Source organism: Chrysochloris asiatica, unplaced genomic scaffold, assembly GCF_000296735.1.
Source record: "Chrysochloris asiatica unplaced genomic scaffold, ChrAsi1.0 scaffold00036, whole genome shotgun sequence".
Taxonomy (NCBI): Eukaryota; Metazoa; Chordata; class Mammalia; order Afrosoricida; family Chrysochloridae; genus Chrysochloris; species Chrysochloris asiatica.
Window position 1 is genome coordinate 11157425 of NW_006408554.1, and position 15867 is coordinate 11173291.

Consider the following 15867-nt stretch of genomic DNA (forward strand, 5'->3'; position numbering starts at 1 on the left):
ATATACATTTTGAAAAGAGATTCTAATTTAACTATCTACTTTTTGAAAAGAGCTCTATTCTAATTTAACTACCTACTTTTTGAAAAGAGCTCTATATTTCAGGAGGAAAAAACACTCACAAATTCCAGTGGGTTACAATTATCAAAGGTTATTTTTATAAAAATTATTTATAATCTACAGTCATTAACTTGTTATTTCTTTCTAAAATATACAAAATTACTGAAGTACACATATAGAACTCTTACTGATAAAATATGAATCAAGTTGCTTTTAGAATAATTTGACACCAAACTTCTTGGACAGAAAAATGGATCTAAAATATCTAGAAATAGCTTCCAGGATGAAGAGGGCAGAAGGCTTCCTGAAGGACAACATTAAATGGCAGGTTAAGACTAGGGAAGGAAGAGAAACAACTGTCAGCTCTGCCTGCATCCTGGTGGAGGTTGGAGGTTAGTGAGCAAAAGATTAAAGCTGCATATAAGAGAGGTTCACAACAGAAACAGTGAACGATATCAGCAGTTCAAATTAAAGAACGTTAAATAGATTTGATGCCTTGATAAAATTATATGAATAGACATTTTGCAAAGCATAAAGCAGCATGATGTCTAAGAAGGTCATGTAGATATCCTGAAAGGACTGATGATTCACTGAGATTATCAGAAAGAGTCAACTCCCAGAGAAGGAGGGGCATCTGTTTTGGTGCATGATCTCTGCAATACCTGTTAGGCAACATGATGTATCCATTGCCATTTAACAGGGCAGCTACAGTGCCAAGGCTCCCCCATCTAATTTAGTGTTATGTGTCATGGTACTGCTAACCATAACAACAACAACAAAAGCAATTGATGTTCCAGACTTGCAGACTTGCCATGGAAATCCTCAGGCCTGTTTTGGATCCTTCCAAGAGTCCCTTTCTGCACATTACAAATTTATACATTTGGGTTTCTGACCATCCAACCCTGACTACATATCTACTCTTAGATCAGAAATGTTTCTGTTTTTCCTGGACTTATCTCAAATCTGATTAAAGTTAATTCCCTTGGCTCACTGAATGTTTTTTGACTCTGCAAGCTAAAGGCCATTTTAGAGTTTCATATTGTCACCACCTGCTCAATTGGCAAATGGTCAGAAATTTCAACAAACAGTGGTGGAGTGAAAATTCTCATTCTTATCAGATATTATGCCACAAGAAACCCTCAGGCCCTTAATAGATATCTACGTCTTTCTTTCCTTGCTTGTTTGTGTCAAAGAGTTCCTGGTTTAATCCTTGGGCCTTTAACTATTTGTTAAACAACAACTGAGCACTCATTCCAATCAGCTGACAGATAAGCAATTTGAGGTTGGATTAAAAGAAGAATTGTGTTTCTGTCACCGTAAGTAATTGCCTAACCAAACCCTTGATGTGGTACAGAAAAGCAGTACTTGATGACTCTTAACATTAAAGCCAAAAACTGTCCATTCTTCAACATGCCTTTCATGGAGAGAGAGAAAAAAAGCATAAATAATTTGAAACAGCATTGAAAAGTATAACATAATTATTGATGTAGATAAACAATCATTTCTATTCTGTTTGAGCTTATAGGTGTTTTTGCTATAAAGCAATATATACATCCCAGGAAACCTTGCATTATGTAAAATTAACACTATCTTTGAAAAAAAAACAAACTGGATTAGTGAGATACCCATTCAAATCTATGCAAGTCCTAAACAACAACCCAAAAAACTCACATCAAAATAATATACTGAAACAAAAAAACAACTAGTTGCTGTCACATCAACTCCAAATCATGGCAACTCCATATGTTTGAAAAGTAGAGCTGCGCTCCATAGGGTTTTCAAACGGCTATGATCTGCTGAAGCAGAATGCTAGGGCCTCTGAATGGACTCAAACCACTACCTTTCAGTTGGTAGCTGAGCCACTCAGCAACTCCATAATACAATACCAGCACAGATAGGAACCCTTGTAGTATAGTGAGGTACACTGCATGTTGGGCTGTCCAAAGTTCAAATCTACTAACCACCCCAAGGAGAACGATAAGGCTTTCTGCTCCTATAAAGATGTACAGCTTCAGAAACCCTATACAGATTCGCTATAAATCGGAACCTACTCTATTGCATTCTACAACAACAGGCACAGTTTAAAAGGCAGGTTAAATTCCTTATAAATAAATAAAGTCAAAACCAAACCCACTGCTGTTAAATTGATTCCAACTCATAAAAACCCTAAGGGCAGAGTAGAAACTGTCCCACATGGTTTCCAAGACTGTAATCTTTATGGAAACAGATTGCTACATCTTTCTCCTATGGAATGGCTGCTGGGTTTTAACAGCTGACCTTTCGGTTAGCAAATGAGCACTAAATCACTGTGCCACCAGGGTCCCTTAATAAGTGCTGCAGTAAAAATATGGGAGTGCAGTGACTTTGTATGATAAGTAAAAGTAAGTATTTATTACGGTAAATAAGAGTAGCTTGATGAATGCTGTTGTTAAGTGCCTTGGAGTCACTGTTTTGACTGGATCTTGTTTTTTGAAGTTTCAGACAAGTGTTACTGAGAGAACTTGTCTGCAGTTATCCACTGATCTAAATGAAAGTTTTAAACATGCTTCATTTGGACTAAATCTGTGCATGTATGAACTGGAACCCTAGTAGCAACACTTTTATGGCTTATCCTATATGTGTGGATCTGTGTCTGGATTCTCTGTTCTGTCAATTCCAGGAGACTTTAATTGCAATGCTTTTGCAAATATTATCTGATACTATGCCTATAACTCTATTTAACTTGGTTTTTGTAAACATATTTAAAGATCAGTATATACACATTTAAGGCGCTCTGGTAGCGTCGTGGTTACGAATGGGGCTGCAAACCGCAAGGTCAGCAGTTCGAAACTACCAGCTGTTCCGCGGGAGAAAGACGAGGCATTCTGCTCCCATAAAGATTTACAGCCTCGGAAACCCTATACAGGGTCGCTATGGGTCAGAATCGACTCGACGGCACTTAACAACAACAACAACATATACACATTTGGAGTCCTGGTGTGGCGCTGTGGGCTAATGCATCAGGCTGCAAAGTCATTTGAACTGCAAAGTCAGTGGTTCAAGCTCACCAGCTGCTCCTTGGAAACCCTATACAGGGTCGTTATGGGTCAGAATAACAACAATACATAGACATTTGGAGTCCTGGTGTGTCACTGCGGGTAAATGCGCCAGACTGCAAAGTCGGTTTGCACAGCAAGGTCAATGGTTCAAGCTCACCACCTGCTCCTCGGAAACTCTATACAGCGTCACTATGCGTCGGAACCAACATGATGGCACTTAATAACAACAAACAACATAAATATGTTTGGAGGTCTGGTGTGATGCTGTAGTATAAGCACTGGACCACAAGGTTGGTTTTAAACCACAAGATCAGTGGTTCAAACTCACCAGCTATTCCTCATGAATCATAGAAAGGGTTGCTATGATTCAACAATGGTAGCATAGTGGTACGTACGAATCGGGCTGTGAACCGCAAGGTCAGCAGTTCGAAACTACCAGCTGTTCCGCGTGGGAGAAAGATGAGGTGTTCTGCTCCCGTAAAGATTTACACTTCAGAAACCCTGTACAGGGTCACTATGAGTCAGAACTGACTCCACTGCACATAACAACAACAACAATGATTCAACACATGTACATGGGGATGTATGTGTTTCCATTGCTATTTCCCTAAAGGGTGCTAAGTTTGAATACTAATCATTCTGTATAAAGTCTCTTGGCTTCTCTATGTAAACAGTGGCTTGTTAAGAATGACATTTTTTTTTCTTCCTTTTTTGTTTTCTTTGTTCTTTTGCTTTAGCAAAGACTCCCAGTGTGAGAGTTTATGAAACAACACATTTATGTCTGACTTGAAAATGAAAACTTATAACATTCTTGTAACCAAAATTTGTAACAATGTTTGCTAAAGATAGTATATAGATATTTTTAACTACTAATGTCTAGGAATATATTTTGTAAAATTGTCTGAGTATATTGACATGGTCTTATGGTCTCTTTTCTTTAATCTGTTGCTCTTGATATGATGAACGACATTAAGATTTTTCTAATCTTAAACTACCACTGCAACTGTCATGATATTTTTCTAATATCTTGCTAGATTTAGTCTGTGATTTTTTTTTTTTTAGTGTTGGCATCTGTATTCATAATACTGGCTTATAATTTTCTCCACATGCTCTCCTTACCTGGTTTTGAATATTCAAGATTACATTAGCGTCATGGAATGATTTTAGGAACATCTCTTATTTCTCAAAACTCTGGACAACTTTTTGGATTGTCTGCATTTTGCATATCAGTTTAACAAGGCCATCCAGGCTTGTCCCGTCTCCTACCCTTTTCACTTCCTCTCATCTCCTCTTGGGTATAAGGGTCAGAAGAGTAAAAAGTTTTAACGGAGGTAACTAATATCAAGAGTTCAATTTTGTCAATTGATAACAAATCTAACCAGGTTTTATTATTTCTTCTGCCAACTGTAAGTTACATTTTGGTAAATTGTGTTTTTCTAGGAAATTATTTATTTCATATGTTTTCTAACACATTAACCTAAGGCCATTTACAGTATTTTATTATTTTTTATTGGTATCATTTCTTATTGCTAATTTTGGTCATTTAAATCTCCATACTTTTGGTTTTTAATCAGATTTACTACTTTCCTATTTTGTATGTTTTTCCTATTTTCATTTTGTTGATTCTTATTATTTTGTTTTCTGTTTTATCCATTTATCTTCCCACCTTTATTATGTGCCTTTTAAAGAGCTCTGGTAGCATAGTGGTTACAAAACGAGCTGCTAACCTCAAGGTCGGCAGTTCAAAATTATCAGGTGTTCCATGGGAGAAAGATGAGGCGTTCTGCTCCCGTAAAGATTTACAGCCTCGGAAACCCTGTGCAGGGTTCACTATGAGTCAGAACTGACTCCACGGTACTTAACAACAACAACCTTTTTGTAGGTGACTCTGTTGTTGCTGCTTTTTTGTTCTCCTGAGTATTCTACTGGACATATAACTCACCAATTTCCCACTTTGATTCCTTAGCAACATGATCTTTCAAGGCCACAAGTTTCTCTCCTTGAAATGTATTTAATTTTGATTCAGTTCTAATTTCATTACAATGTCTTCTTTAACGAAGTTATTTAAAAGTCAGTTCATCATAGTTTTTGTCATTGATTTCTAAATTTAATTATACCATAATTAGAAAATATTTGCTTGAATCCATTTTTTGACACTTGTTAAGGCTTGGTTTGTATTTGGTCAATTTTTATTAGAATTCTATGTATGTTTGGGAAGGAAGTCTTTCATTTTTAAATTATTGAGATATAATTAAGAATTTGCGGGAGAAAGATGAGGCTTTCTACTCCCGTAAGGATTTACACCCTCGGAAACCCTGTACAGGGCCGCTATGGGTCGGAACCGACTCGACGGCACTTAACAACAACAACAACAATTAAGAATTTACAATTTACAATCATTGTGACTTAGTCTATTTTTATCCTATATATTTCAATGTTTTTGTATTGGAATTAGTCTTTTATTTAAATATTTATAGTCTTTGTATCTTCATGATGAATGGATCATTTTATCAGTACATGGTGTTTATCTTTGTATACATAAATACACATACACTATACACAGAAATAAGTGGAAAAGTATTACGACAAAATCATAGAAACCTTTGTTAAGCAAAGGTTTGAGAAGCTATTGTTTTGTGTGTGTGTGTTTTTTTTTTTTTTGACATATCCTCCATCTAGTTCTATATACTTCTGAAGGCAGTGTTACCATTTTTCTAACCCATCCTCCAAAGAATTCTGCACTCTTTGATTTACACAAAATCAAAGGGACAATTTTGGCATCCTTGAGGCACTCAAATTGTGTTCCATTTCAATATTCTTTGAGTTTGGGAAACAGAAAAAAAGCCATAAGGGACAAGATCAGGGTTGTAGGGTGGATGGAATAAGGTTTCATAGTGAAATTCCCTTAAGATAGTCCTTGTTATCCTGAAAGAATGAGCTGGTGCCTTGTTGTAATGGGGAAAAAAAAATACTCAGATCAATTTTCCTGGTCTTTTATTCACCAGTGCAGTTTTCAACTTTCTTAAAATTTCCTAGTGAGCCCCTGTGATCATCCTGTGTCCTTTGAAAAAAATATAACAAGATTACCCCTGTGAAGTAGAAATCTCATATGACTCAGCAATCTATTTGGTATACACACACACACATATATGCATATATGTATATCCTCAAGACACAAGAGCCATGACACGAATAGATATATGAATATACATGTTCATTGCAGCACTATTCTCAATCGCAAAAGGATGGAGACAGTCTAAATGCCCATTAATGAAGAAAGGATAAACAAACTTTGTTACATATACACAATGGAATACTACACAACATTGAAGAGTAATGATGAAGCTGCAAAACACCTTTATAACATAGATGAACCTGAGTGAAATTAGTCAGTCACAAAAGGACAAGTATTGTATGAGACCACTATTGTATAAGGTCAAGAAAAGGTTTTCATGCTAAAAAAAAAAATCCTTTGATTGTACAGGAGTGGGAAGGGATGGGAAATGATTCATTGGCTAGAGGGTTGTTGTTAAGTACCATAGAGTCGGTTCCAACCCATAGCAACCTGTATAAAGATTCCAAGGAGTGGTTGGTGAGCTTGAACCACCAACCTTGTGGTTCAAACTGATTTTTCAGTCCAGCACATTAACCCATAGGGCCATACCAGGACTCCTAGAGGGTAGATGTATGTTAACATGGGTGACAGGAAAGGCAATATACAATAAGAGAGGGATTGGCAGAAGAATGATGGAGGCAAGGGAGAACATGAGGATTAGTGCAGACGTTAAAGGGGATAAAAATAAGTACTATTATATATACAATCCTGTATTAACAGAGATCTGCAGGCAGATACATGGATAGAGACACAGGCTGAATGGGTGTGAGAGGGAGAGTGTATACCCACAATATATAATCTTTTGACAGAGGATATTTGTGCATGAGCATTTACCGTTGCTGCAAACATATCCATGAATGTGGTGGAGCATACAGGAAACAAAATCAGGAAAACTTCTTAGTTGTTACCAAACACCTTGAAGGAATGAGTCACTGAGCCTGGGTGCTCAAGACCATAGCCTCAGGGGGTACCATGATCAATTGGCATATCATAGTCCACAAAGACAATGTTCTACATTCTACTTTTGTAAGTAGTGCCTGGGGTTTTAAAAGCTCATGAACAGTCATCTAAGGCCAACTCTTGGTCTCTCTCTGTGCAAAGGAAATAAAAGTAATGAAATCTGAAGATGCTTGGGAACAATTAGGGACTAATGGAACAATTGGGACTAACAGAACATATGAACATCAGTCGCAACAACCCTGAGACCAGAAGAACTAGATGGTGTCTGGCTATCATTACAAACAGTCCTGAAAAGGATTACGGAGAAAATGTGGAACAAAACTCAAAGTTATAAAAGACTAGCCTTACTGGTCAGAAAGGGACTAGTGGAAGTCAAGACTATGGCCCTTGGTCACCCTTCAGGTCTGGAACTGAACTCCCCTTCATGACTCAATTTTCATTCAAGCATGAGATTGGTATAAGGGCACATCAACACTAGTGAGGTATGCATCCATTGAATGGTCAGCCATTCAAGGTCAAAAGGGCAACATTTACCTAAATACCAAATTCAGAAGGGTTGGGAAAGAATGAGGAAGGGAAACAAAAATCGCAGGGAGGAAGTGGGATCAGTGATGTTACATTGAAGGATTGTAATCATTGAAATGAAATAGAGTATATGGTTTGTTGAATTAAAACTGACGATCTGCTCTGTAAACCTTCACTCCATTCACAATAAAAATTTTTAAAAATAAAAAAAAAAAGATTACCATTGGAAGTCCTAGCAAATAGTCACGAAAACCTTCTGAGCCAACTGACCTCTCTGTATTGAATTTAACTGAGCTAGCAAATACCCTTGAAAGTCATTGTTTTAATTGGACCTTGGTCTCTGGATCATATTGGTAAATCTAAGACTAGTCCCTAGTTATGATTAGTCCATACTCATTTATTAGCTTTGGTCTTTTGTTAGAAACTGATAGAAAAATCAGCCTTGGAGCTTGCTGATCTTCATGCAACTCTGCTGGCACCCACTGAACCAAAAAGTTGCCGAGGCCAAGATATTCAATGAAATTTGAAACTGATAAGCTATATGAGATCCCAACTTCAGGAGCTATGACATCACTGGTAATGCTGCCATCCTCTTTTACCAGTTTCTGGACTTCAGCAGAAGTTTTTCATCTGCCAAGTGTTCCCTTTCTTGGCTCACCTTTGAGATCCTTCCCAACCTTCCTTAACATGTTTGATCCATCTAAAAATTGTTATTTTCTGTTTGGCAGCATTCTCATGAACTTGTTGCAAAGTTTCAATGATTTGGGAAGATGTCTACTTGAGTTTTATTAAAACTTTTATATGAACTCTGACCTCAAACTCATCTTTGTCCATGGCATAAAATGTATCCTTTTTCTCTTTTGAAGATACTCTAACAAGTGTAAGATAGTTATATTACTGATAGACCTTGCCTGTATCCATCTACTGATCATAGCAACATGTTTAAACATAATTTGTTTGAAATAAACTTGTGCATGTATTAACTGAAACCCTAGTAACAATATTTTTTTACTTACCCTTGTAGGCATTTGCCTGAAAGGTACATACTACCAATCTAAGCATTCTTTCTCCAAAATACTACTGGAGAAAAGCAGTCTATTAATTTTAATTTACTTTCCTAAGACAATGCAGGAGTCTAATGTGGCACTGTAGGATAAACACTGCATGCAAAGGTCAGTTTGAATTGTAAGGTCAGCAGTTCAAACCCTGCATAGGGTTTCCAAGGAGCGACTGATGAGTTTGGATGGCTGGCAAGAAACTAGCCATTTCCCATTGAAAAGCAGAACAAGGAAACATTATACTATGCTGCAGTGACAGTTTAAGAAAAATGTCTGACAAGTTTAAGTGGGAATCTGAGTTAAATTAGAATGGTGTCAGCTCTTCTCTTCTAGAAACTTAAAACATGTGGTTTAAACTCCTCTACTGGGGACAGTTTAGTACAGTCCTAGATATACCTTGCCCAAGGGTCTGGCAGATGGGTTAAATGACCTTTCAGAGTCCCTTCCAGCCCTACACTTTTGCTTTTTTCTAATTGCTGGCCTGGTATGTTAGCTGAGTCAGATTTGCCCTTGTGAGTTAATGGATCAGTCCGGTTATTGAAAGAAGTAGGTAAACTTTTTGTACCCAAATTAAACGCCTCTCTACACTTTTGCCGATTAATTTGTACCAGTAGAAGTTTGTTTCCTTGAGTCATAAAGTATTTTTGGTCTTCTGGAATCCTGGTGTGGTGCTGCGGGTTAATGCGCTGGACTGCAAGGTCTGTTTGAACTGCAAGGTCGGTAGTTGAAACTCACCAGCCTCTCCTTGGAAACCCTATACAGGATTGCTATGAGTTGAAATTGACTCAGTGGTACTTAACAACAACAAGAGAATTCCCTAGCAAAATGCAGACATTGACATCCCACATGAAGATAAAGTAATTAAACGCTGATTAGATGTTTAGGGTTCTGCAAGAGGACTAAGACTAGAACTGTAGGAAAAAGAAAGTCCCAAAGCAGACAAGAGAAGACAGAGAGACACAGTCTACAAAACTATAAAAACAGATTGTGCCTAATTGAAAATGTTGCTCTAGGCTCATGCACAAGATAGGACACTCCTCCCTCCCATCTGAATCCAGTCACTTCTCAACGAACATGAGGCTCCTGCCAGATGGCAAACACTGGGCAAGGCCCTGGGGATACCACAGTGAATTGAATAAGTGTGGCTCCTAATTTCCTGTAAAATACTGGACATGTAATGGACATAAAGTGAATTACTCAGTCAATTTGATTGTATTAATGATTGCATTGCTAACCAGTGTCAGGCAAAGTGATTACTAAAATGGAAAAATTCTTTGTTCTCATGGAACTTATATTCTGGAAGGGGAAGTTACATAGTAAAAGAGGCTAAGGCCCACTAACAGCTATGACCAGGAAATTATCTGAGCTAGTTGAGAAAGGGTGTTTCTTATGACATGTAAAGACTGGCTAGGAGTTGGAAAAAGGCATGTGTTGGGGGAGAAGAAAACACATGGTTAATGTGCCATTTAAAATTACCAAATTTTGTCAAACTACAACACTGTATTCATGTGGGAGGATGAAAGGTGAGTTATATCTTTCTCTTTCTTAATGTTATTCAAATATTTGTACAATAAATCATTTTAAAACAATATCAGTGTTATGATTAAAACTAAATTATCCCATTTTGAACTCTTGCCTTTCACGTATTGGTCTTTAAACTATTACTTGCAGTTATAATCACAAATTCAAGATCAAAAAGAAATTTTACCCTGGCGAGGCAAGCATTGACAGTTTGGTGTTACTGTATGCAAACAGGATACCATGTTTGACATTGTGACATGGATTTTTCCCCACCTACATTGAATATGAATTATAGGTTGGTTCCTGCACTACAGGTGGACCTGTGGCAGCCCAGCAGTATCTCCTATATATCAGAGGGAACAGTTACCGACGTCCATATCCCCCAAAATGCTTCCCGGGCACTGTTAACCTTCCTACAGCAAGCCAGCATCCAGTACAAGTAAGCATTTCTTTTAACTGGCTATACAATTCATTTGTACTTAATTGAACATAAGTGATAGCCGGCTCATTTTATTTACTGAGTGTCTAAGACAGTGTTTCAGGTACAGTGTCAGGTACCGAGAAAATTGAGGTGAATAGAACCTAGTCTCTACCTTTGATTTTCTTACTAATCTAATAAGCAGTGGAGGCAATTGTATTGACATGTGCTTCCATTATTAGCATGAATGATCACTGTAAACACAGATGCTTTTGGTTTTGTTTGTTTTTATGTATCAAGAAAGGAGAGCAGCCTAGCAAAACCTAGAGAGTGATGGGAAAGCAGGGTCAGAAAAGGCTTTCTGTAGGCAATGTATTAGCTGGCAAAGGTGAAACCCAAGAACCTTGCAGGGAGAGACAGTGCATTCTAAGAACAGAAATTTATTCTCTCCAAGTTTTGAAGGCTGGGATTCCAAGATCAGGGCATTGGCCATTTTGGTTCCTTATGAGGCTCCAGGTCAAATATATTCCATTCCTCTTTTCTGCTTTCTACAAGTCAGGCTTCTAACCTCAACCTCCGCAGTTCAAAACTACCAGCTGTTCTGTGGGGAAAAGATGAGGCTTTCGGTTCCTATAAATGTTTGCAGCCTTGGAAACCCTGTAAAGGGTCCTGTGAGTTGGAATTGATGTCACAGCACTCCTCCACCACCACCATGTGGCTGTAAGGAGTCCTGATATGGTGCTATAGGATAAAGCACTGGACTGCTAATTGCAAGATCAGCAGTTAAAACCCACCAGCTGCTCCTAGGAAACTCTATACAGGGTTGCTATGAGTAGGAAGAGACTTGGTGATACTTAAAAACAACAGTGGCTGTAAACATTCCTTGGCTTGCAGCTATCGGGCAACATGATGTCCTTTCTCTATCTCTCTGCATCTTCTCCTGCTCTCACAAGGACACCAGTCATATAGAATTAGTACCTACCCTATTACAGTAGGACCTCATATTAACCTAACTGTTGACATCTTCAAAGACTTTATGAACCTAGGGACACCTGAACCCATGGACAAGGACATAGCCACAGAGGGCTAGAGCTGAGAGTGAAGCATCCAGCTAATAAGAAGGGAGGGGAGATGCACAAGAACACCCAAATTTGTAGATAGTACCCATCTGACCTAGTCTCGATGGCTTGATAATCAGAACTCGATTATAGGAAGATAAAAAAGAAAACAATTTTTAATAAAGGAAATGAGGATAAATTGATACAATTTGATGTACTTGACCTATACTCATGGAGGTTGTAGTTCAAAACACCAACAGAGAGGGAGGGAGTCTTCATATCAAGTGTCAATGTGATCCCCTCTGTATACAGGGTAGATAGGGACAGGCAACTTAGACACAGGCTACCTAAAATGAGGGGACAATAAAGGCAGGAAGTGACTGGCTTACAAGGTTTCAAGAGAGAGTTTAGTTTAAGAGTGGGGGTGCGGAGATAGAGTCCCCACTGAATAGTTTTCATCTTGTCCAGATGGGTCTGGTAAAAAGAAATAGGGATAAGATTCTTATGATTCAATAGTGAGTTATTGTTATCATGACTAATTGCAACTGTCACAATTGTAAAGGTAGAAGTTTTGTAACATAAAGGGGGAAGAATTTAATCTTATTACAGTACAGAAACAAAGGACATGAGGTCCATCAAGGGAGAAGAGCAGAAGCGGAATGTGGGAACTTCTCCAGAGAAGCAGCGACACCAGAGATGGAGGCAGAGATAGGGACATGGAGAGAGGGAGCAGCTGAGGACTCTAGATTCATGGAAAGAAAGGGACTGAGAGCTGGTGGCCAAGAGGCAGACTTGCAGAATGTGTCCTTTGGTGGTGTACATTATTATATATGGCTGAGTGTTTTTTGTTTTGTTTTTTTAAAGAGCTAATGTGAATAGAGAGAAACACTGTTAACTGATGGTAAATGGTGGAGATTATAGTCATTGTAATGAAACAAAGTATATGATCTGTTGAATGTAAAACTGATGATCTGCCCTGTAAACTTTCACTCAATTCATAGTAAAAACTTAAAAAAAAGACTTCATGAAAAGCCTTCTAAAAGTTCATGGAAAATTTCATGATCTTCATTCAATTTCTCCAAAAATTGTTTTAAGCTATTTCAAAACAGGATCACATTCACAGGTACAGGCAGAATATAGGACATCAACATATCTTGTTGGAGAATACAATTCAATACTTACTGACAGTTGTGCAGGGAACTGGTAGTAGTTCAGTGTTGTTAGCATATAAGGTGCAAGTCGGAGAGTAGAAAGCAAGGATGTTAGAGAGGTTGTAGAAAGTCTCATGTGCAGAGTTCAAAGCCCATGCCTTTTCGGGGCAAACTGGAAACAATGGAGGTATTAAGCAGGGGAATCTCTTGTCAATAAAGTACAGGTTTATGTTGTTATTGTTAAGTGCTGTTGAGTCGGTGCTGACTCATAGCGATCCTGTATAGGGTTTCCAAGGCTAGTGAGTTTGAACCATCAGCCTTGCTGTTCAAATCAACTTTGAGGTTAAGTGCTTATCCTACAGCACCATACTAGGACTCCAGAGGTCTACATTGTTGTTTTAAAGTGCCATAGAGTCAGTTCTGACCCATAGCAACCCTGTATAGGGTTCCCAAGGAGCAGATGGTGAGCTTGACCCTCTGACCTTGCCATTCAAACCAACTTTGAAGTCCAGTGCATTAACCCACAGTACCACACCAGGACTCCCAGAGGTCTACAGAAGACTACAATAACAGTACAGGTGAAAGATAAGGATGTTGGAGAACTAACAAGATGGTGGATCGGGTGGAAGTGCAGTAAGGAGCTCCATCAGCAACAACACAGAATACTAGACCAAGCAGGTTCAGGGGATGTTCCCAGAACTCTGAACCACATATAAAGGAAAAGGTTTATAACTAGGGGAATTTGTAGCAAAAGCAAGAAATCCAGTACTTTCTAATACAAGATGCTCAGCTACTCCTGGAGCCGCCATCTTGGGCAAGACCAAGCTGGGGAAGGATCAGAGCAGCCATGGACACCTGACAGAAATACAGAGATAAAGGTGTGGACGTTCTTTTTTTTATGTGTTCATTGGTCTCTCACTGCCTGCACACCTCCATTATGGTGACTAGAGGGGGTGCCTAAGCGAGTGGACACCCCAACCCCACTTCCAGAGGGTTTTACTACGCACGCGCACAGATCTGCTCAAAATTTAAAGAGACAGTTTCCACTTAAAACCAAATGACATGCCCTGTCCACCTAGATATGTGTTATTTTGTCAGTTAACCAGAACCTGATTGGAACTTAATTCAACAGCATTGTAGGAGGTTGTGGAACAATATACACTTGTCTGTGGATATTCATCAGCTACATGCTCAAATTTCTGATATAAGTAATTCTCAAGTGGAGAACTGAGTGGCTACTAATTTGCTACCTCGGTCAGAGATTAAGTTGCCCTGTGAACTTGGTTGAACCTCAGCATAGTGATCCTGCTTGGTCGTCTTAGAGCAGGTGGTGGTCTGGCAACATCCTGCGTGTGGGGTCCCCAGCTGGTCTCCTTTCTCCCTGCCTTCTTCGGATGGTGGCTGTTTATGCTGGACGTGTGGCCAGAGACGGGCAAGGATCACATGGAACCTCGGCAACCTAAGACAGAGCCATTACCATGCTGCAATGAGTTTCGATGACGGGTTAAGACTGAGGAATTCATACTGACCGCCTAAGACAGGCAGCGTCTCTTAAACAAATAATAAATAAGGGGGAATCTGATGCAGACTGTGCAGACCTGATCAGGAGTTCAAGTCCCTGTGGGCCCAAGTGTTGCTGACCGTCCAAACCATAGGCTCTGAGGATCAGACTTTAGCCACCTAGCAGACATAGCAAAATGTCCCTTATCTGATTATTCAGTTATGCTGGTTAGTAATTCCATACATGAGCCCTGGATACCCACAGATAAATGTAAAAACCTTCCCTAAAAGCCAAGAGTGTAAATTCCAAAAAGGCAAAGTTTTCCCCCCCCAAAAAAGCTAAAGAGGATAGAGAGAAACTGTTAACTGTTGGTATGTGGAGGGGATTATAATCAATGTAATGAAACAAGGTATATGAATGTTTGAATGTGAAACTGATGATGTGCCCTGAAAACTTTCACTCAATCCACAATAAAAACCTTAAAAAACAACAACAACAACAAAAAAAAATGACAGCACAAAATGGCCACAGCTGGCCATGAACTGTTTATCATTAGGAAAAAGGCCTGAATGGAGGTTGTGGAGCAGGACAGGCAGACTAAAAAGGAAATAGACTGAAAATTAAATCCTGAATTATATCATAACAACCAACAGAGGCATCTTGAAATTTCTCCTGATCATATCTACCTGGAGGCAATCAGAAAGCCTTAAAAATACCAAAATACACACCCATCTAAGTATTAGGCCACAGATAAATCCTGAAATATGCCCAAAAAACAGAAACAGATGACCATATCCGCACATGTCCAGAAACGAGATAAAGTGACAGAGGCAAATGAGCTGGAGGTGGACCTACATTCCATACTGGAATATGGTCAGGCTTTGGAAATGCCTGAGAAGGAATTCAGAAAAATTATTATAAAATGTATCAAAACACTATACAATGGATTTGAGAAAAATAAGGAAGAAGTCAGGAAAGCACTACAGGAACAATCAAATAAGATACATTTGGAAACAATTCAAAGCCTACCAAAAGAGGTTCAAAGGATTAATAATACAATATCAGAAATGGACCACACACTGAAAGAGCAGAGGAATAGAATTGAAGAGTTAGAAGCCAGAACTAGTGAGCTAGAAGATAAATCTCTCAACACTACTAAGATAGAAGAACAAACAGAAAAAAGAATTTTAAAAAATCTGAAGAAGGCCTTAGATTCATTTCGGACAATTTGAAGAGGAATAACTTAAGAATTATTGGCGTTCCAGAACAGAAAGTGTGGTGAGACCTGAGGACACTTGAGCCCATTGACAAGGACATAGCCACAGAGGGCTAGAGCTGAGAGTGAAGCCTCCAGCTGATATGAAGTGAGGGGAGATGCACAAGAACACCCAGACTTGCAGACAGTACCCATTTGACATAGACTCAATGGCTTGATAATCAGAACTCAACTAGAGGAAGATTGAAA

The 15867-nt window shown here is 38.8% G+C and overlaps 1 protein-coding gene across 1 annotated transcript in view; it reads left to right on the top strand.

Moving 5' to 3' along the window:
• CPA6 (carboxypeptidase A6) overlaps nucleotides 1–15867 on the top strand; it is a 526142-nt gene that overhangs the window by 317882 nt on the left and 192393 nt on the right. Inside the window, exon 3 of the mRNA XM_006860036.1 lies at nucleotides 10589–10713. Within this exon, the coding sequence (XP_006860098.1) occupies nucleotides 10589–10713 (125 nt within the window). The remainder of the gene's footprint in view (nucleotides 1–10588; nucleotides 10714–15867) is intronic.